The sequence below is a fragment of the Rutilus rutilus genome (assembly GCF_951802725.1).
Source record: "Rutilus rutilus genome assembly, chromosome: 1".
Lineage (NCBI taxonomy): Eukaryota > Metazoa > Chordata > Actinopteri > Cypriniformes > Leuciscidae > Rutilus > Rutilus rutilus.
Genome location: NC_140209.1, coordinates 17,166,929 through 17,188,219, shown reverse-complemented (window position 1 = coordinate 17,188,219; position 21,291 = coordinate 17,166,929). Strand labels below are relative to the sequence as shown.

At 43.3% G+C, this 21,291-nt stretch overlaps 2 protein-coding genes and 1 long non-coding RNA gene across 4 annotated transcripts in view; 2 read left to right on the top strand and 1 right to left on the bottom strand.

Moving 5' to 3' along the window:
- The window catches only part of LOC311291416 (uncharacterized protein), a 57,828-nt gene extending 48,368 nt beyond the window's left edge, over window positions 1-9,460 (bottom strand). For both annotated transcript variants that reach the window (XM_084410452.1, XM_084410453.1), the window contains exon 1: window positions 9,378-9,460. In XM_084410452.1, coding sequence (XP_084266578.1) covers window positions 9,378-9,438 — 61 coding nt within the window. In that variant the 5' untranslated portion in view covers window positions 9,439-9,460. The remainder of the gene's footprint in view (window positions 1-9,377) is intronic.
- Window positions 1-21,291, top strand: part of LOC311291374 (uncharacterized protein) — a 668,579-nt gene that overhangs the window by 278,972 nt on the left and 368,316 nt on the right. The gene's annotated exons all lie outside the window — the stretch shown is intronic.
- LOC311301184 lies at window positions 3,643-6,279 on the top strand. Its single transcript, XR_014629409.1, has 4 exons — window positions 3,643-3,752; window positions 3,850-3,898; window positions 4,503-5,418; window positions 5,809-6,279. It is a non-coding gene; the product is annotated as an uncharacterized lncRNA (long non-coding RNA).

The window sequence follows — 21,291 nt, the reverse complement described above, 5'->3', positions numbered from 1 at the left end:
TAGCACTGACAGCTCGGCTCATAGCTTGCTGGTTTGCTTAGTGGCAAACTTTTTTCATTTGATTGGTTCAACCGACGCCCGAATCTAATTAAAATATTATTTTTCGTCACGTCATCCGCCGATCCGTGGTTTATCCGCATCTCTAGTGTGTGTGTGTGTGTGTGTGTGAGTTGGCTCGGCCCTCCCTCATGCAGTTTAATTGGTTGACATTGCGTGTATGATTGACAGGAACAGAATGTGAGGCTGATCAGACCGTTGAAACGAATGTGTATGTGCCTTTAGGCCTATATAATTATTTTTTGTTGTTCTTTGAATTAATCAATTATTTTAAATAAAATTAAAATCATTCATTATTTCATTATTACATAATGATTTAATTTCTATAGGCTATATTTTTAGCAGACTTTTTTTTTTCCTGTCCTGGACTCTGTCTTGTCTTGGACTCGAACCTCTTTGGACTTGGACTTGACTTGGACTCGACTAGTCCTGGTCTTGGACTCGACAAAGGTGGTCTTGACTACAGCCCTACTTTTAGCTCACTGTGACATTGATGATCATATGGAGAGATCACTGTGAGATCAACATGTTGACTGGGTGAGAGCACCCAATTATAATTAATTAACTGTTAACTACTTACCAAATTCTGCTTACTTAATTTATTTTAAACTTACAGTCAAATGCACATGATGTTCTAACACAAGTATTCAGCCCAGTTCAGTTGTTGTGTGACTTTTCCAGAAGTCAGAGAACGGAGGTGCAGTCAGGGTACTTCTTATTCCTTCTTAAAGAGGCGTTTGATTTGGTTTATCCATAAATGTTAATGAATGCATTAACTATCAAACATGTACTAACATGTAGTTCAGGCTGTAGTCATTGGTTCATGATTAGTTCATGCTTTTAATTATCATTAGTTCATGTTGAATTAAGTATTAATCCAGGTATTAGTACATTATTATTCATATACCCTTATTGTAAAGTGTTACGGTTTTTTCCTCACTTAATGCAAACAACACACTCTCACACACTGATGAATTGTCACACCTTTAGTGCGGTGGGGGAAGTTCAAATTATCTGATTGGTCAGTTTAAACATCTCACAGTTGGGTTAAAGTCACATGGTCAGGAAAGGATAAAAAAGATTGAAACCGTTGCTCTGTCTTTTTTTATGCTCTGGCTCTCTTTCTTTACTTCCTCTTTTCTTTGTCTCTTACTCTCCCTCTCCATAGCAACGCTCTGTTTTTCATGGCAACGGTCTGTTATAATTCACAGCGGTTATCAAGAAATAACAGACCGCATTCTACATTGGAATTCAACCAAGCCATATAATAAGTATAACTATAAACATATTTTGTCATTTAACCTTTTCAATTACAAATAATGTGTTAAATAGTTTTGATTTGGTATTGACTTTGAAGTGCTACATATTGCAATACAATATCATCGCTCTCTATAGCAACGCTCTCCCACATATTAATCTATTGTAACTGCGCTTATTTCCGTCGTTGGTATAAGTAGCAGTGGGTGGAATAGACAAGAAATGTACAGTTTTCTACCATCTTGCTGACAACTTTTCTTTAGTCATTCGGCAGTCTTGCAGCTTGAACCTCTGCAGGAAATCCACCCAGCAAACATTGGTCCGACGGCAACGTCGTGTCCCTGGCCAAAAATAGTCGCGGTAGGACGGCATAAATCGGTAAAAATATGTAACACCGAACATTTCCTAAAAATGCATTCAAATACATTTGTACATGTCTACAGTTCTCTGGGGTTGCCTGTATAATTGTTATTTTGACTTTTAGCTACGTGTAGTTCAATAAATAGTGTATCGGGTGAGATGACGTCACCTGGCGACGTCTTTTACACGTACATTCATGACCTTCTATGAAATCCTTGTGAAATATGCAAAAGCTGTGCTTAATCCTTGCATGGTTAATACTGCAATAATTAATTTAATTGCCCAATTAGATTTTAAGAGGTTGTGAAGACGTCCACTGACGTCTTTTACACGTCTAGTCAGGCTGTGAATAGACGTCCACTGACGTCCTTTACACGTCTAGCAAGACAGAAAAAAACAGGAATTATCTTTATATGAAATACACGATTTGTATACAAAGTATATTTACTTTATCTTGTTTAAATAAATTATAATCACAAAGTGCCCAGTATGGTTAAGTGATTGCAAAGCCACTGCATTTTAGTCGTTTTAAGTGGACGTCCAGTAGGTGACGTCCTTTACACGTGCATTTATAGTCCATCATGACCCTCTATGAAATCCTTATGAAATATGCAATTATGCTTACACTGGTTGATACTGCAATAATTAATTTAAGTGCCCCAAGTAGTTTTAAGAGGTTCGTACACTAAAAGACGTACACTGACGTGCTTTACAGGTCAAAACTGTGCCACCGAGATGTTGTAGCAAATCTCGCGATATTGCAAAATCCAACGATATGATATATTATCTCGCGATAAAGCAGCCATTTTCCCGTTTTTCTACAACCACCAGACCAGACGGGCTCTGCAACCACGCATAGCAACCACGAGGCGAGCAGGATTTGAGGGTGCATTGTTGTGTTGCCGAATTACAAAAAAAAAATCTGCTGTTGGGTAAGTACATTTTGTATTATAAATGTAACATTAGACATTCTCTGCTTCAACAGAGTATCCGCCTTCAATGAAGTTAACGCTTGTCAATGGAGAGGGGACAGACGCTTTAGGTTACAAAGAGTTTACAAATACAAATTAAATGTACGAGAGTCTGGTAGAACCAGAAAACCTAAGGGCTCCTCAAGCCATGGACTCTTAAGATAGAACTCAAAACATTTCTTTTTAAACAAGCATTTTTTACTTTTTGCTAATTTTTTAAGTGTTCTTGCTGTTTTTTAATTTTGTTTATGTGTAGCACTTTGGGATTGTTTTTAACTATGAAAAGTGCTTTACAAATAAAATATATTATTATTATTATTATTAACCAGGCTAATTTTTTTCTGCCGGTGAGACCAAATTTTGTTATAGGTCGCGCTGGCGCGACCGCAACATTTGCCCAGCAGCGAATGGTAAAAAAAAAAAAAAAAGAAAGCGGAACGAAACTGCGCTACTCGTTTTGCTTACGGACCGTTTATTAGTTCGGACCATTTCGGATATTTTATGAGTCAGGAGGTGTTTTGCATAAATGTTAACATAATATCCCAAAACGTTTCTGTGATTTACTGTGTTTATATCTTACACTACCATAAAAGCAACTATTTGTGCAGGTGAGGTTAATGCACAATGAAAATAGTCAAGTATCAGGAAGGAGACTAACTTTACCTGATTCCTCACCTATGGCCTCAGCTTTAAATACTTAAGTAATGCTTTATGGCCGTGCTTTTTTGCATAATGAATATAAATCCTGGCTGTATGCAAAGAACGAATCTTCAGTTTTTGATCATATTTGAAATTTATTGTGAGTGTATTATTGTCACTTGGAGGGCAGTTTAATGTGCTCTCTATATTAAGGCAGTTAATGTGTTTGGCTCAGGTTTGCTCTGTTACAAAGTTGCTCTCTAATCATACTCTAAGATTACCAATTTTGTATAAAACGTGATTTTGTTTGTTGTACTTGACGAAATTACATTAAGTTTCCATTTTTCTTTCAGGGTCACATAACGAACAGCCATCTGTCAGACGTAGAATTCAGGAATCCTTCTCCAGGCCATCTGGCAGAACCGAAGAGACATTGCATTTGTTTCTTGTTTAATGTCCTTCATAAAGGTGTGTGTTTTTTTACCATATAGTTATGGTGTTTATTGATTAAAGTGTCCTTTCTTACCTTAAATATTTTTCACCCATTTGTTTTTAATGTCTCCAGTTCCAAATTCTGCATTATCATCCCAGTCCCAGAGGACACCCCATTTTATGTGAGAACTTTGCGATTTGCATCTTATTTTATACACAATATACCTTAAATACAAACATACATTTTTCTAAATAATTGTTCATACAGTTACAAATATAGAGCCTATAATGTCTGTCATTGCTCAAGGAAAAAGCTAAAGTACAGCCAGCTAATTTTATAGTAACTAATGCAGTATTACACTGTGAAGTGTATATTTGAACAGCAGTCTTATCACTTCACAATTTAAAATATGTAGACCAGGTGTAGCCAACCCTGGTCCTCCAGAGCCACTGCCCTGCTTGTTTTCCAACAATTCCTGCCCTTCCAGCTTCTGACTGACAACACACCTGATCCATTATTAGTCAGCAGGAAGTAGGGCAGGGATAGTTTGGAAACAAGCAGGAGAGTGGCTCTCGAGGACCATGGTTGGCTACCTTGGATTTAGTCATTGTGAATGATTATTAAATGGCTAGTTGGCTACAATAGTTGACTATGTCCAATTGGATTACAAGAAGTCTAAATCTTTGCTACATCCACAAAGTAGTTAAAATAAAACAATATTGTTTACTGTTTTTATTTAACTACCCTCTTATTTAAGTTTGTGTGTGTTTTGTTTTCATTAACAGAATTTCCAAATGTTGTCTTGCCTCTGGACCGCTGCATTCGGGAGAGAGCACAAAAGTGAGGGTATGTGTGCTAATGGTCTTTTCCAGCCATGGGGTTGTCCTATCCAAAATTTAATTTACATTTTACAAATCTTTACATTTTAAAAATAACTGGCACCAGACTCTCAAGGACCGCTTACCCCATGTCAACTGAAAGTGAAAGAAATATTATATATTTCTAATTATTGTGAACAGTGTGGTTTTTTTTTTTTTTTTTTTTTTTTTTTTTTTTTTTTTGTAAGATAAAATCATAGATTGATTTGGTAAATATGGATGATGCTCAAAGACTGAGCTGGCTGTTCACATGTGAAACATAAATTAGCCAATTATCTTGAGAGAGCCTGGGAGAAGAGGAAAAAAACTCTTTATCGAGATGATCTGTAGATGAGGATTTGTTTGTATATGCTGTGTATATGTGCATGTATATATTTGTATTCATGTATTTCTCTGAATGATTTGTATATGCGACCGGAAGATGTTTGCTAAATAAGTTTGTGGTGTCTTTTAATCCCATGTGGGATGGGCCAAATGTTTGGCATGACACAGAAATAAAATTGAACTAACGAACTATATATGGTGTGTTTAAAACACTGGCTTATTTGGAGTTTGTTGTCAACCTTTGTTAGAAGTACAAGTATTTAACCAAGTATTGAATGATTATTGACACCATTGTTTTTCGCTCATTGTCAATTCAGTCTCCCCTAAAATGACCTTTACTTGGATTTTTTTTTTTTTTTTTTTTTGAGGTAAAGTAATCCTGTGTAATTTCTTTCACAGAATCATGTCAAATGCTCTAATGGCGGTTTTCAATATGAGAAGTGGTGGCCAAATTCAAAAGAAGTCATTCAACGCTACACTTTGTACGATGTAATTCAAGGTAATTTCGGCCTTATGACATTAAAAAAAAATCTCTTGTTCCTTGTCTAATATTAATGTCATTTTTATTGTTAACTTTTATCTATTCCGGGGACATTCTTTAAAAGACCATCTGTGTTTATCAGAAATGTCCTTTTCACTTTTACAGTTACACACTGTGAAGGGTCTTTCTTAAGGGCTCAGTATTGAAGAGGGTAAATGCTGTTTTTGTTTTGTTTTGTTTTTTTCACTATTCGAACACATTTAATGCAGAACATCTTTTATTGGCATAAGATTTTTATGCAGTAACATGGTTATTTTCCAACATAAAAAAAAAAAAAAAAAAAAAAAAGTACATTTACCTAGAAATGAGCCTTTTTCTTTTTTTTTAAACCATATTCTCTTTCCTCAGATGCTGTGATGAGGTGGAGCCCAAATGCTCCAGACTCAGACATTGATGCAGCAGTGGAGGAACACCTGAAGAACGCTCCAGGAACAGCTGAGGGTGGTGGAATTAAAAATGAGCCATAAAACAAAAACCTATGGTTTGGTTCATAAACTTCGTAGACTCTAAAAACTTTTATTTATGGCTGTTTAACAGTAATGCAAGACTGTTAGTAACTGAAACTTAGTACTGCCACAGCTCTGACTTCTATTCATCAATGATGGAATATTATAGAAAGACTCTAAGAATATAATGCGTTGACTTTTCCTGTACTTTTGTTATATTCGGGTTTGATTAATGTCTGCTTAACCTTAATGTGAAACTGTTAGAGAAAATGCCATTACCACAGAATTTACCACATTGTATTATATCTAACAACTGGAAGACATTTCAAATGTAATATTCACAATAAAATGTTGTGCTAAATTATAGCACTATTTTTTGCTTCAGTCCACAAAAAATGTGTTGATGTACACGTGATTAAACGGTTTTATAGACGTTCAGGTCTGACTGGACCGATTTTGGACCTTTTTAGAACCTTTGTCAAGTTCAGATGTGTAAAAATAGCCTAAATGATTGCCTTTCACGATGTTACACAATATGGGTGTGATTATTTTATATGCAGGATTATATATATATATTTCTTATAAACATCCAGAAGAACTAAAAAAATAAACCCATTTAGACGTCCAGGGACGCGCAGAAAAGACGTGGAATTCACGGCCAGACGATGTCAAAGACGTCGGTTCAACTTTCATTTTGGAACTATTTTTCAACCATGACGGGACGTCTCTGTCGGACGTCTTTTCAACGGTCATTAAACGTCCAAATGTTTGCTGGGTTCAGAACAACCGAATCAAGCCCAGTTTTTTGTGTGTGTATAGATAGATAATTTTAGACAAAGTCACAAAATCTTATTGCACTGAGATGAAGGAAACCATTTTTTTTTTTTAACTAAAGAAAAGTCGACTGGGTCATATTGACCCCAAAGGACAAATTAGGGTTCGGTCCTGGACGGCCACTGTTATACTGTTATAGTTGTTGTTTTTTATTTTCTGAGAGTGCAAGCATGATGTTGAATCATCATCATCACATTGTAACATAAATTCAATGCCATTATCATTGATTTTTGAACAAAAAAAAAAAATGATGGGTGTAAAAGTTATGTTGATTCAATGCAGTTTACATTGACACATTAACACTGATTTAACATTGTTTGGATGGTTGCTTGCTATCTGGGACCCTCATCAAACACAGCTAATCAATGTCTCCAGGATTACTAGAAAGCTACAGGCAGGAGAGTTTATCAGGGTTGGAGATAAACTCTGCAGGACAGCGGCCCTCCAGGACCCAGTTTGCCCATCCCTGGTTTTCTTTATGAAGCACGTCACCGTTATTGAGTTTGGGAATTATGAACTCATTTATGTGTCCAGCGCTGTCACATCACGTCAGGTGTCAAAAGAACGAAAGACTCAGAAGAATCAGACCCGAAGACTCAAGAGATGAACTAATCATTTCTCTTTCTGCGACAGAACCCATAGGATTTTGCACATGCGCAGTCGACACAAACTGAACAAATACCTCTCTGAGACAACTCAGTAGTCCTGATTCATATTAAAGATTTGTTCAAAATAAACGATTCGTTCATGACCGAACCATCACTACAACACATTTGCCCTAACTGTTCTTGCCATAACACACAGTTCCAGCAGCCAGAGAAAAACTAACATTAAAACATCAAGAGTCAAACTGACCAACTAAAGCAAACACACAAAACCAAACTATTAATATTAATAAATCATCATAATCTAAACCTCTGTTAATCTCAATAAGCACTTTTGTACATACATTACAGAAGTAAATCTGTTTAGTAATAAGTGAAGCTGGTAATGCTGTTTGTGGAGATGTTTAATGAAGTCTAAACATCAAACAAATGTTTAGACGTCAACCCAGTTTTCATTTTTCAACCAAAATTTGACGTCTGAGCGATGTTGGAGTCCATGTCCAATAATATTTCTATCTGGGATGAGCTCATATTGTGTTCATAGTATGAGCACACAGTGAGTGCACTATGAGGTTACACTTTTAGCTCACTGTGACATTGATGATCATATGGAGAGATCACTGTGAGATCAACGTGTTGACTGGGTGAGAGCACCCAATCATAATGAATTAACTGTTAACTACTTACCAAATTCTGCTTACTTAATTTATTTTAAACTTACTTTCAAATGCACATGATGCTCTAACACAACAAGTATTCAGCCCAGTTCAGTTGTTGTGTGACTTTTCCAGAAGTCAGACAACGGAGGTGCAGTCAGGGTACTTCTTATTCCTTCTTAAAGAGGCGTTTGATTTGGTTTATCCATAAATGTTAATGAATGCATTAACTATCAAACATGTACTAACATGTAGTTAAGGCTGTAGTCATTGGTTCATGATTAGTTCATGCTTTCAATTATCATTAGTTCATGTTGAATTAAGTATTAATCCAGGTATTAGTACATGATTATTCATATACCCTTATTGTAAAGTGTTTTTTCCTCACTTAATGCAAACAACACACTCTCCAGAATACACTATTAGTCTTTATCAGAGAGCAAATCACTGACACACTCTTGTAGAATTGAAATAATCTTGACTGTTTTTCTACCCCCTCTTTCCACCACAAGGACCATTTGGATTTCCAAAAGACACAGATAGTGATCAAGGCCTGTAGGCCAAATTGTTTGTATTTTGGGGGTCGATGATTTGTCACACCTTTAGTGCGGTGGGGGAAGTTCAAATTATCTGATTGGTCAGTTTAAACATCTCACAGTTGGGTTAAAGTCACATGGTCAGGAAAGGATAAAAAAAGATTTAAACTGTGTCTCTTTTTATGCTCTGGCTCTCTTTCTTTACTTCCTCTTTTCTCTCTCTCTCTCCCTCTCTCTCTCTCTCTCTCTCTCTCTAGCTCTCAGGAAACATTTACATGCTGGGTAAGATTAATGGTATAAGTTATCATCATATCATGCATCTATTTTGTAACTATTAACTATAACCATATTTTGTCATTAAACCTTTTCAATTACAAATCATGTGCTAAATAGTTTTGATTTGGTATTGACTTTGAAGTGCTACAAATTGCAATACAATATAGTCACTCTCTATAGCAACGCTCTCCCACATATTAATCTATTGTAACTGCGCTTATTTCCGTCGTTGGTATAAGTAGCAGTGGGTGGAATAGACAAGAAATGTACAGTTTTCTACCATCTTGCTGACAACTTTTCTTTAGTCATTCGGCAGTCTTGCAGCTTGAACCTCTGCAGGAAATCCACCCTTACACTCTTAATATGAAGATAATTCTTCATCATCAGATGTTTGAGTGACACAATGTCCAGTGTCAGGAATAATACAGTATGATCTGTGTGTATCAATACACAACTCTGAGATCACAACGTGAATGTGCGCAAGAATAAACTGAGCATTTTCAAATGAACTCTTTCCAGACTAATTCCACTAAATGTCTTTAGAGAAAATACAGATTTCTTTACCTGTGAGAAGTGAAGAGAGAATGATCAGTCCCAGCAGACACAGATCACACTTATCAGCCATTTTGTGTTTCTGTCAGTCTTTCTCTTCATTATATATAGTTACAGCTCTTCCTTTAAACATCATCAGCTCCTCCTCTGGTTGGTAACTTCCTCTGATCTCTTCATCTGAGTGTTTAGTCCTGACTCTATGACACAGCTGAAGAAGCGATCAGAAAGATCTCTGGTGTAAAACTGTTGACTTTGAAAAGCTCTGGATCAGAAAGTGAGCTGAACTGTACAGTGGCGTCCAGAAACCAACCAAGTCCATAAAAGAAATATTATGTTTGACACTGAACAAAGTGCTTTTTCCTCTCATTAGCTCTGTGTCCATCACCCTGTTTTTATGCATATTTGAAGTATCGCATCAGAAACGAGTGATGGAAATGCAAAATTTATAAACTTTATGTTTGGATGGAAACCCAGCTATTGTAGCTACTGATTATTGTCAGAGAAAACAATTTCAACATAATGAAATACAGTTATTTTTAAGTGACCCAATACAGTGTCCTCAGAGTAATTTTTATGTCTATTTTTTTTTTTCATTACATCACTTACACATTGTGTTGCTATATGTGTGTGTACCATGAAGCTTTTATTAGGCTACTAAGTTTGTGCGTGTGAAACCACAAATTCTCAACCTCCAGAAGTGTTGCACTGACAGATGTGTCAAGATCACACTTCATCTATATATACACAGCAAAAACTCCAGTGTTAAATTAACTCTCCTGGGAATTTATTTTATACCACACTCAAAAGTGTTAAAATAAGGGTGTCACAACTTTTTACGTTCATTTACACGACAATGGTGTTTTGGGGCCTGATAACGCAAATGTTTGAAAACGGGTTTCAAAGTGCAAGTTTTTGAAACCGGTCTCCTCATTAACAATCAAAACGTAAATCTCTGAAGACGATGAGGTCATGCACATGCGTATTACGTGTTCAGTCTATAGTGTTTCATCGCCATCTAGTGGCTTGGCAGCAGAATACAGGGTTTTTAGTCGTTTTTGCGGATCCGTGTGAATGGGGGTCGTTTTGACAACGGTGTCGTCTGTACCCGGAAAACTCAAAGGAAAGACTTCTTCTTTTAAGCATAACTGGGTTGTAACAACCAGACAAGAGAAAATATGATCAGGTGGTGTTGGTTATGTTTCGACATAATCATCATTTGACCTGAATGACTGAACTAATTTATAGTCTAATCTCTGAGTTTGATTTACCTTATTGATTACAGCCGCCCTGTGATTCTACAGCATAAGATCCAGCATTTTCAATAAAATTATAAGGATTTCTTAAAGTTGTTCTGATAAAAAAATCATTTTTTCTTTCATTATATATAGTACTTTATACAGTACAGACTGATTCAGAGCAGCTTCACTGGGATAAACAGAAAAATAATAATGCAAACCGATTCTCCTGACTCCTGTAAAGACAATAGAGTCATTATTCAGATCAATTCAGTTCAGTGGTGATTTGCTTCAATAAATGTGTAAGGTTCATCAATTATGAAATGATTCGGCAACTCTTCCCCTCATTCTTCAGCACCGAAACAGGGCTGAATAAACGGGACTAAGTGAGCTCACGCCGGTCTATTTCCCACGCGTCTCACTATCTCTGTAGCAGGAAAACTCCAAAAACAGTGAGAGCGAGCACAACGCTGACTACGCTCAGCTGAGCACAGTGCTAAGTGTGATGTTCTCCACTGTGATTATCAGTTGAGACTCATTAGAACGTCTTTCGCCGCCGTTTATTCTTAAAGCGGTGTGCCTCTGAGTGTGTCACTTGCTAGGGTTGCGCTCACGCAAGCCACATTCATCAAAGACTAGCCCTCTTGCTGGGAGTGTGCATTTGCGGACCACTAGGGGCTAACTGAGCCCATGCCAGCCTATGTCCTGCGTATCTGCAAGCACAGTGCTTAAGGGTCTGCAGCTGAAAAAGATGTCTCTCCCCTGTGGCTATCAGGGACAATTATTGAGCATATCACTCTCTAAAGAGCATCTTTAGCCAGTGGTTGTTTTACAGCCCCACGCCAATGTGCGTGTCACTTGCCAGGCCTGTGCCCACGCAAGCCGCATTCATCAAGGATGAACACTCATGGCAAAGCACAAGTCTCGCCTCACTATGCTCGAATTCTGCAGCTCAGCACTGACCCAGGCCCCGAAGCAAAGCCGTAAGCCGCGCCTCAGCCTGGCCAAACCGCTACTTCTATGATCACCAGTCCCCGACCCAGCGTGGCGAGCTGCCGTCTGAACTAATTCAGCCCTTAGCCACCCGGGCCGAGGCTTAGAAAGCTATCCCCGGTGTGTTAAAATGGGTTCTGGACATGATGACATGAGGTTACTCGCTCCAATTTGCTCACAGACCACCCCGCATCGCGGACATAGTCAATGCTTCAGGCATGAAGCACGTGGCTCACGTCCTCCGCACTGAAGTACTGAGCTTACTGGCGAAAATGCTGTCAGACTTCTATGGCTGTTACTTCCTCGTTCCCAAGAAGGATGGCGGCATCAGGGCCATCCCAGACCTCAGACATCTGAACTACGCCCTCACGAAATGGCTGTTCAAGATGCTAACTTTGAAACGAATCCTTGCGCTAGTATGCCCAGGGGCTTGTTTTTTCTCAGTGGATCTGAAAGATGCATACTTTTATATCCAGATTGCCCCCCTTCACAGACCGTTCTTGAGGTTTGCATTTCGAATGGGTTGCATACGAGTATACAGTCCTACCATTGGACTGTCTCTGGCACCACCTGACTGCATCATATCCTACAACATCTGGACAAACCTGGTTCTTATGTGAGGATCCTGTTTGTGGATTTCAACTCGGCCTTCCAATCATCCTCCTGTCCAAACTAACCCAGCTCCCTGTGCCCGCCTCCATCTGTCAGTGGATCTCCAACTTCCTGACAGACAGGCAACAGTTAGTGAGGCTGGGAAAATTCTCATCCACACCTGCATAATCAGCTCTGGCGCCCCCCAGGGGTGCGTTCTCTCCCCACTGCTCTTCTCCCTGTACACCAATGACTGAAGTTGGCAGACGACACCACACTTATCGGCCAAATCCAGGACGGTGATGAGTCTGCTTACAGGTTGTTGAAGGAGGTTGAACACACTCAAAACAGTGGAGATGATCGTGGACTTTATTAGAAACCCCCTGCACTCCCCACTCTCACCATCATGAACAGCACTGTGGAAGCAGTGGAGTCATTCAGGTTCCTGGGCACCATCATCTCTCAGGACCTGAAGTAGGAGTTCCACATATACTTCCTTCACCAGCTGAAGAAGTTCAACCTATCACTGGAGCTGCTGATACATACTCTGCAGTCACTGAATCCTCTGCACTTCTAGAACTGTCTGGTTCAGCTCAGCTATCAGATCTCAGAAGACTACAGCGGATAGTCTGCTGAGAGAATCACTGGTACACCCTTCCCAGTGGCGTAACGAGCCAACACCGGGCCCTTAAGCAGGATTATCAAGGCGGGCCCCCCTACTACAACACGTGATGACGCTACGCGCACAAAAAAAAAAAAAAAAAAAAAACTGCTGGTGACGGCGCACCATAATAACACATTGTTACTGTTACTGTTACTGCTATATACACATAGGCCTAGGTCCAAATACATAAAAAAAGATGCTCGCTTACATTATAGCTGCATTTTCCAGGCTTTCCTCTGTGCGAAGTTGTCGATCATATTCTTAAGATATCATATCCTACCAACGGTCGCTTCAGGTGCTTTACCCTTCTGTCTATGTGCTTTACTCGTAGGGCTGGGCGATTTAAATCGCGATATTGTTATGCGCATCTCGTCAGTAAAGCCGGTTCCTTGATTAGTAGTAAATCACCATCACCTGCTTTCAGATGGAGCGGCATTTACTACAAAGAGCCGTAGTTAACTGACAAGCTGAGCCAAATCACATCAATATCGCGGACGTATCGCCAGCGATTTTTAATGCGATATGGCTCAGCTTGTCAGTTAACTACGGCTCTTTGTATACAGCAAAACGTACTCGGTTACTAACGTAACCTCGGTTCTCTCTAGAAGAGGGAACGAGTACTGCGTTTTTGTAAAAACGCTACGGGAAAAGTCTCTTTTCACGAAATACTGAAGCAAAAAATTATCCTTAATTTTCATAAATGTAAAACGCGTTGCGGCAGTGCTTAGCTATGGCGAGATGGCTTGCTCGCTCATTGGCTGCTCTGCAGCAACTGCATAAGCCTATCGAGCGAGGCCTGAGGTGACGTCAGGCCAATGAGGACGCTTCGCGCCCTCCTAGCCATTTCCCGCCGAGACGGGTGTGGCTAACCTCTATATAAGGAGCTCGAGAAGGCTGATTCACTTGATTTTCATCGCCGAAGCGAACCAGAGTGAACCGTACGCACGGCAGAGAACGCAGTACTCGTTCCCTCTTCTAGAGAGAACCGAGGTTACGTTAGTAACCGAGTACGTTCTCTTACGAGAGTCCTCTCGTACTGCGTTTTTGTAAAAACGCTACGGGAACCCCTTGTAAAACGCCGTGCGTGCTGGGATAAAGACACCGATCACTGGAAGCTAACCAGGTGTACAGTGCATAATCACCAGATAGACTCAAAGAGCCTGGGATTAAGGGAGGGGAACCTTAATTCCCTATATTGTAACGTCCGCAGACGTAAAACATGACCTCACAGAGAGAGTCTAGAGACAAGAGGGGATTCCTCTGTCCTTATATGGTTGCGTCAGCAGACGCGAATATGACATCACATAGACAGGGTGGGGGAACCTGAACTAAATGTGGGAAATGTGGGTCTTACACAGTTCTGCCCATAAGACAGTCGGCAGCGCGTTGCGCATGCGATTTCAGTGTTCTAGTTAGACAGCTGAATCGGCTATACCGATAGTAGCTTAGCCTGTAAGGCGGGAACCTCTAGGTTGTAAAACCTGATAAATGTAGACGGCGAGGCCCAGCCCGCCGCCGTACATATATCCTGTAAGGAAATCCCGCTGGACCAAGCCCACGAGGAGGCAACGCCCCTCGTGGAGTGCGCTCTAACTCCCAACGGGCACTGGAGGCCCTTGGCAGTATAAGCCAGCGCTATGGCGTCAACTATCCATCTGGATAAGCTCTGTTTCGACACAGCCATTCCCTTGGAACGTCCACTGAACGAGACAAAGAGCTGCTCAGTCTGTCTGAAGACAGCCGAGCGGGACACGTAAGCTCTTAGAGCCCGAATGGGGCAAAGAAAACTTGAGTCCCCTTCCTCACTTGATCCCGGCAGGGCAGACAGGGAGATAACCTGAGCCCGAAATGGTGTGTTGAGGGACTTTGGCACATAGCCATGCTTAGGTTTGAGTATGACTTTAGAGTCGTTAGGTCCAAACTCCAAGCACGCTGGGCTCACAGAGAGCGCGTGCAGGTCGCCTATGCGCTTCACCGAAGCGAGAGCCATCAAGAACACTGTTTTGAAAGACAAATGTTTGAGGCTAATAGATTGGATAGGCTCGAAAGGGGCACCTTTCATGGCCGCCAAAACCGTAGAAAGGTCCCACATAGGGACTGAAGGAGGCCTGGGAGGATTTAGCCTCCTAGCTCCCCTGAGGAAGCGGATGACTAAATCGTTCCTTCCTAGAGACTGCCCCAGCGTTGTTCCAGAAAACGCTGTAATAGCCGCCACATAAACTTTGAGCGTGGAAGGGGATCTGCCCTTATCCAACAGCTCCTGTAGGAAGGAGAGAACCTCCGTCACCTCACAATCGAGAGGTGATAGGCTCCGAGCTGTACACCAGCCGGAGAAAACCGACCACTTCGAGGCATAAAGCCGCCGAGTCGACGGCGCCCTGGCCTGAGTGATGGTATTTATCACTCCCTCTGCGAGGTCAACGGATAACCGTTGAGCGCCCACACGTGAAGGGACCACAGCTCCGGGTGTGGGTGCCAAATTGAGCCCCTGGCCTGCGAGAGGAGATCTCTCCTCAATGGCACTGGCCATGGAGCGATGTCTGCTAGCTGCATCAGGACTGGGAACCATGCTTGGTTCTTCCAGAGCGGTGCTACAAGCAGCACTGAGCATTTCGTTTCCTTGACCCGCTCTAACACCTGTGGCAGGAGGGAGACGGGGGGAAAGGCATAAAGCGGGCAGCGCGGCCACACGTGGGACAGCGCGCTGTCGTTTCTGGAAAAGAACACGGGGCAATGAGCGTTTTCGCGGGACGCGAATAGGTCCACTTCCGCTCTGCCGAATCTTTCCCACAACAGCAGGACTGTTTGCGGGTGTAGAGACCATTCGCCCAGGGGAATGTTGTTCCTGGACAGCCTGTCTGGGCCCACATTCTGGAGCCCAGGCACATGCACTGCTCTCAGCGAGCGCAAATTGTGCTGAGCCCATATTAGGAGGCTTTTCGCCAGCCTGTATAGGGCTGTGGATCTCAGACCGCCCTGGCGATTTATATAGGACACCACGGCCGTGTTGTCCGAACGGACTACGACGTGTTGGTCCTTGATTTGGGGACAAAAACGCGTCAGCGCATTGTGCACTGCCAGCATCTCCAGGCAGTTGATGTGTTGGAGCTTTTCTCGTTTCGACCACAGGCCGAAGAACGGTCTGCCCTCGAGCAGCGCTCCCCATCCCGAGGTGGATGCGTCTGTCGACACCATCCTCACTCCCGAGGAAGTCCCCAGGCTTACACCTGATCGGTACCAGTCGCCCGCCAACCAAGGTATTAGGGCTGCCACACAGCTCTGATTGACCTTGAGACGTAACCGGCCGGACACCCATCCTCTGAAACGTCCTGAGCGGGGTAGTCGCGCCGCAGCGGAAAGATCTCGCTGCGCGCTGAATGTGCAGCACGCGCTGTGGCGACAGCCGCGCTGTCATAGACTGTGAGTCCAGAATGGTACCCAGAAACGAAATCGTTTGACTGGGGTTCAGTGAACTCTTCGTCCAATTGACTGTGATACCAAGATTCTCGAGGTGATCGAGTAAAATGGTTCTGTGCTCCACGAGCTGTGATCGTGATTGAGCTAGGATCAGCCAGTCGTCCAAATAGTTCAGCACTCGCATGCCTCTGAGTCTGAGAGGAGCGAGCGCTGCGTCCATGCACTTCGTAAATGTACGAGGTGCCAGGGACAAGCCGAACGGCAGGACTGTATACTGGTATGTCTGACCCTCGAAGGCGAATCTCAAGTATTGCCTGTGATGTGACGCTATTTGTATTTGAAAATACGCGTCCTTCAGATCTATCGACATGAACCAGTCTCCTCGGCGAACATGCGCGAGGATTTTCCTGGTCGTGAGCATTTTGAAACTGCGTTTCACTAATGCTTTGTTCAGCCGTCTTAGATCCAGTATGGGTCTGATACCACCGTCCTTTTTGGGGACTAGAAAGTATCTGCTGTATAGCCCCCCTTTGCTTTGAGCTAGGGGTACATGCTCTATCGCCCCTTTGCTTATCAGTTTTGATATTTCGGCGCGAAGTAGGTATGCTACTTCTAAATTCACCGAAGTTTCGACGCGCGCTGTGAAGCGGGGGGGGCGTCGACAAAACTGTAGCGAGAAGCCTCTCTTTATAATGCCTAGCACCCAGTCCGAAACCCCTGGGAGCGCTGCCCATGCTACTGCATGGCTGGCTAAGGGCTGGATGCGAAGCACGCTCTGTTCGTGTGACAGAGGTGCTTCGGGGTGCGATAACATAGGCGTTATGCCTGTGGCATTCGAGGCGGGGGGCGCGCTTATTACAGCGGGCAGAGCGCTCGTCCTCGACCTTACTACAGTGCTTAACTGAGTGAGGGAGGGCTGAGCGAGTTTCGCGGGACTCATGTCTGCGGGTAAATGTGGGCGGGACGCGGGCACATTCACTGCTTTGGACGCGCTGTCTGCCTGAGCAGAGCGAGCGCACACAGGTCTCGTTTTTACAGAGAGCCTGTGGTCTGTGAGACATAGTGTATGTGGGCACTGGGAAGTGGGCACTTTCACTACATTTGAAGCGCAATCGATCTGAGTCGATTTTATGTGCGCGAGCCCTAAGTGTAGGGCTGTGCTTATGTGTAGGGATGGGCACTGAGGAGTGGGCATCGACACTACATTTATAGCACCATCGGCCGTGGCCGGGACACCAGAAAATACACTCTTTTCGGGATATATCTGGGTAGCCGTGAAAACGGCTTTTGTGTGCAGGCAAGCGGGCAACTGTGCGGGCTTGCGTCTTGCAAAAAACGCTGGAGCAGTCGCAAGTCTTGGGACTGAAACAGCGGCGCGCTTGGGTGAGAGACCGGCCGCAGCGGGACTCACACACCTGCGCTTTCCTAGGAGTACTAGGACTTCTTCGGGGCTTCCGGCTTTACCACAATCCTCGGCCGCGGCCCGCGCTGAGCGGGGCGTCGGCTGGTAGAGCGAGAGCGGGACCTAGAGCTGTGCTGCTGTCGCTGCTGTGAAGATGTGGCCGAAGGCGGGGGCTGAGGCTGAGAACTCCGCGGAGTCTGTTTCTCACGACTCGCTGCAGAACCGGAGCGCTTCGGGAGGAAGTGCTTGAAGGCTTGAGACGCTTTCTGGGCTTCGGTAAATCTCTCCACGAACTCGGAGAGAGAAGAACCGAAAAGGCCAGCGGAAGACAGCGGGGCGTCGAGGAACGCGTTGCGCTCGGAATCAGCCATCTCCGTGAGCGTAAGCCATAGGTGTCTCTCAGCAACAGTGGCGGAAGCCATACATCTTCCCATGGCTTGTGCAGCAGACTTGGTAGCGCGGAGTGTTAGGTCCGAAGCGCTCCTCAAATCCGCGATGCAGATAGCTTCAGGTCCTATCTCATCCAACTTACGGAGGAGATCACCCTGGAATATCTGCAGCGTAGCCATGGTGTGTAGCGCTGACGCAGCCTGCCCAGCGGCGGAGAAAATTCGCGCGAGCAGCGTCGACGTCATGCGGCAGGCTTTGGAAGGCAACACCGGTTTAGTCCGCCGTCCAGCAGAGGGCGGGCAAAGGTGGGTTGCTATCGCCTGTTCCACCGGCGGAAGTGAAAGGTAGCCTCGGTCTTTTGCATTATCCAAGGAGGAAAATGCAGGCGACACAGACGAGCGCGTACGCGCAGAGTAGGGCGCATTCCAAGCCTTCGCCACTTCTTCATGAAGCTCAGGAAGAAAGGGGGCGGGCTTAGATTCCGGAGAAGTGCGCTCACCAGGGAGGAAGCTACCATCTAGCCGGGTACGAGAGGGGAGTTCCGGTGCAGACCACTCGAGGCCGAGGCTCGCCGCGGCCAGCGCGAGTACTCGCATGAGCTCCTTCTCGATGTTGGCTCTCGTAGTGGGCTTGCGGGCAGGAGGCGCGAGGTCCTCAGAGCTCGCCCAGTCCTCGCTGCCTGAAGCTAACAGAGAGCAGGAATCCTTCTCCCCCGACGCGGCCTCGGAAACGACTTCCTCTGATGAAGCGGCGGCAGACTGCGGGCGCTGAGCATCAGGAAGAAGTACAGGAGAAGCCGGTGAAGCAGGCGGGCGAACCGGCGAGCTTGGTCGGGTTGGAGCGGGTTCCGGGACCCGCTGCGAGCGGCGCTTCTTGCGGCGCGGCAGCGCGGCGGGGCATGCAGACTCTGAGAAGGATGCCAGGCGAGTCCGCAGAGTCACCATCGGCAAAAGCTCGCAGTGAGGGCAGCCGCCGTCAGCGAGCGCGAGCGCTGCATGGTCCTCTCCCAAACAGGAAACACAGATGACGTGGCGGTCTCCCTGGGAGAGTGGGGCTCGGCACGAGCCACACGAAGGCATCTTTAAAAAGACGCAGCTCTTTTAGGGGGTGAGTGTCGCGGGGCGAACACACACACACACACACAAGAACAGTAGTAATGGAAAGGATATAGCGCCGGAAAGCGCAGCAGGTACGGCTGTAGAAGGCGGCGTTGCCAGCAGCTTCGAGTGGCTCGTCCCGCTGAAGTGCTTGCCTCAAACGACGCTTGCTTCCTCGTGATCCAGCGATGTGAGAGCTTCGCTGAAGAGATGAAAAATCAAGTGAATCAGCCTTCTCGAGCTCCTTATATAGAGGTTAGCCACACCCGTCTCGGCGGGAAATGGCTAGGAGGGCGCGAAGCGTCCTCATTGGCCTGACGTCACCTCAGGCCTCGCTCGATAGGCTTATGCAGTTGCTGCAGAGCAGCCAATGAGCGAGCAAGCCGTCTCGCCATAGCTAAGCACTGCCGCAACGCGTTTTACATTTATGAAAATTAAGGATAATTTTTTGCTTCAGTATTTCGTGAAAAGAGACTTTTCCCGTAGCGTTTTTACAAAAACGCAGTACGAGAGGACTCTCGTAAGAGAACCTCCAGTGTTAAATTAACACCCCTGGGAGTGTATGAGTCCACACTCAAGAGTGTTTACGTTAATGAGATAACTAAGTGATTAATTTAGTGATGATTGAGCATTATTGAAGACACCTGATGTTAACAAGTAGAATCGCTGAAGGAGAAAAGCGCAAATTGTAAGTTACCATTATTGTGATGGGTAGTTGCTTTAGTTGGGCTCTGACCCTTTCATGAGTTCTTTAGATTTTGTTTGGCGGTAGTATCTGAGTTAAAACTGCCAGTTGAACAAAGAAAAAAAAAAAAGATCTTTGTTGGTTTGATGGTGTTGTATATATTATGACAATCATCATTTGAACTTGATCACTGAGCTCATTAAGATTCTTCTTTCTGACTTCGATTTATGTTGTTGGTTACAGCATAACTGTGAATCTGAATAAATGGCCAGAATTTTTGATATAAAGGATTTCTTAAAACTTGTTTAAAAAAAAAATCATTCTTTTAGGCACACACAGATGTCAAGATTCAGTCTATGCATCTCAACAATGGTGAGGAGCAGAATATTCAATGAGGAAAAGTAAATTACATAGACAATTCAGATCATAATTTATTCATACCGCAATGCATGATGGGAGCCATTAATGAGTTGTGATTGGTGGCAGCCACTGCAACATGCTTTATTATTATCACCATTGTTGAGATTCACAGGCTGATTATTGATGTCTGAACGTCTTTTTGATTAGAGCAATGTTTATTAAATATTTTGAATTATAAGTAAAGTCCTGATAATCATAGGCTGAAGAATCAGAAAACTGCTGCTAACAAGTTAAACCAAACTATCTTAATATGTTTCACTTTTCAGATCACAGTATGCTTATGTCAAAACATAACCAACACTATAAGATAATATTTTACTTTGTTCATTTAACTGTTATAAATCAATAACAGCAGACAAACAACAGTAAATATTAAAGTAAACATATAATGGTCTAGAGCCCAACTAAAGCAAACACCCATCACCTTAATGGTAACTTACAATTTGTGATTTTCTCCTTCAGTGATTCTGCTTGTTAACATCAGGTGTCTTCAATAATGCTCAATCATCACTAAATTAATCACTTAATTATCTTCTCAGCCCTAAATGCCGCTCCATCTGAAAGCAGGTGATGGTGATTTACTACTAAATCAAGGAACCGGCTTTACTGACGAGATGCGCATAACAATATCGCGATTTAAATCGCCCAGCCCTATTTACTCGCTTCACTCTCTTGCTCCACCTCAATCTCGATCTCCCCCTGTGTCATCTTTTTAAAGAAGCTTTCTATTTTCCTATTGCTATTTTTGTTAATTTATTAATTAATTTATCAAATTCCTCTTTTCGTTTGCGCTTTTGAAACTTAAAGCCACTTTTGTGTTTAAAATTTGACGACTCCATATCTGCCTCAAGTTCAACGTTTTTTACTGTTTTGCACGCAATGCGCATGTTCACCCGGGGATTCCCCAGTCCCAATTCGAAACAAATTACACCAAATTCTTCATTGTTCGTTTCAAACATTTATTTAATGATCAGTCAAATATGTTGTTGTCATTATTTATTCAAATCAATTCGCAAAAATTTAAAATGCGAT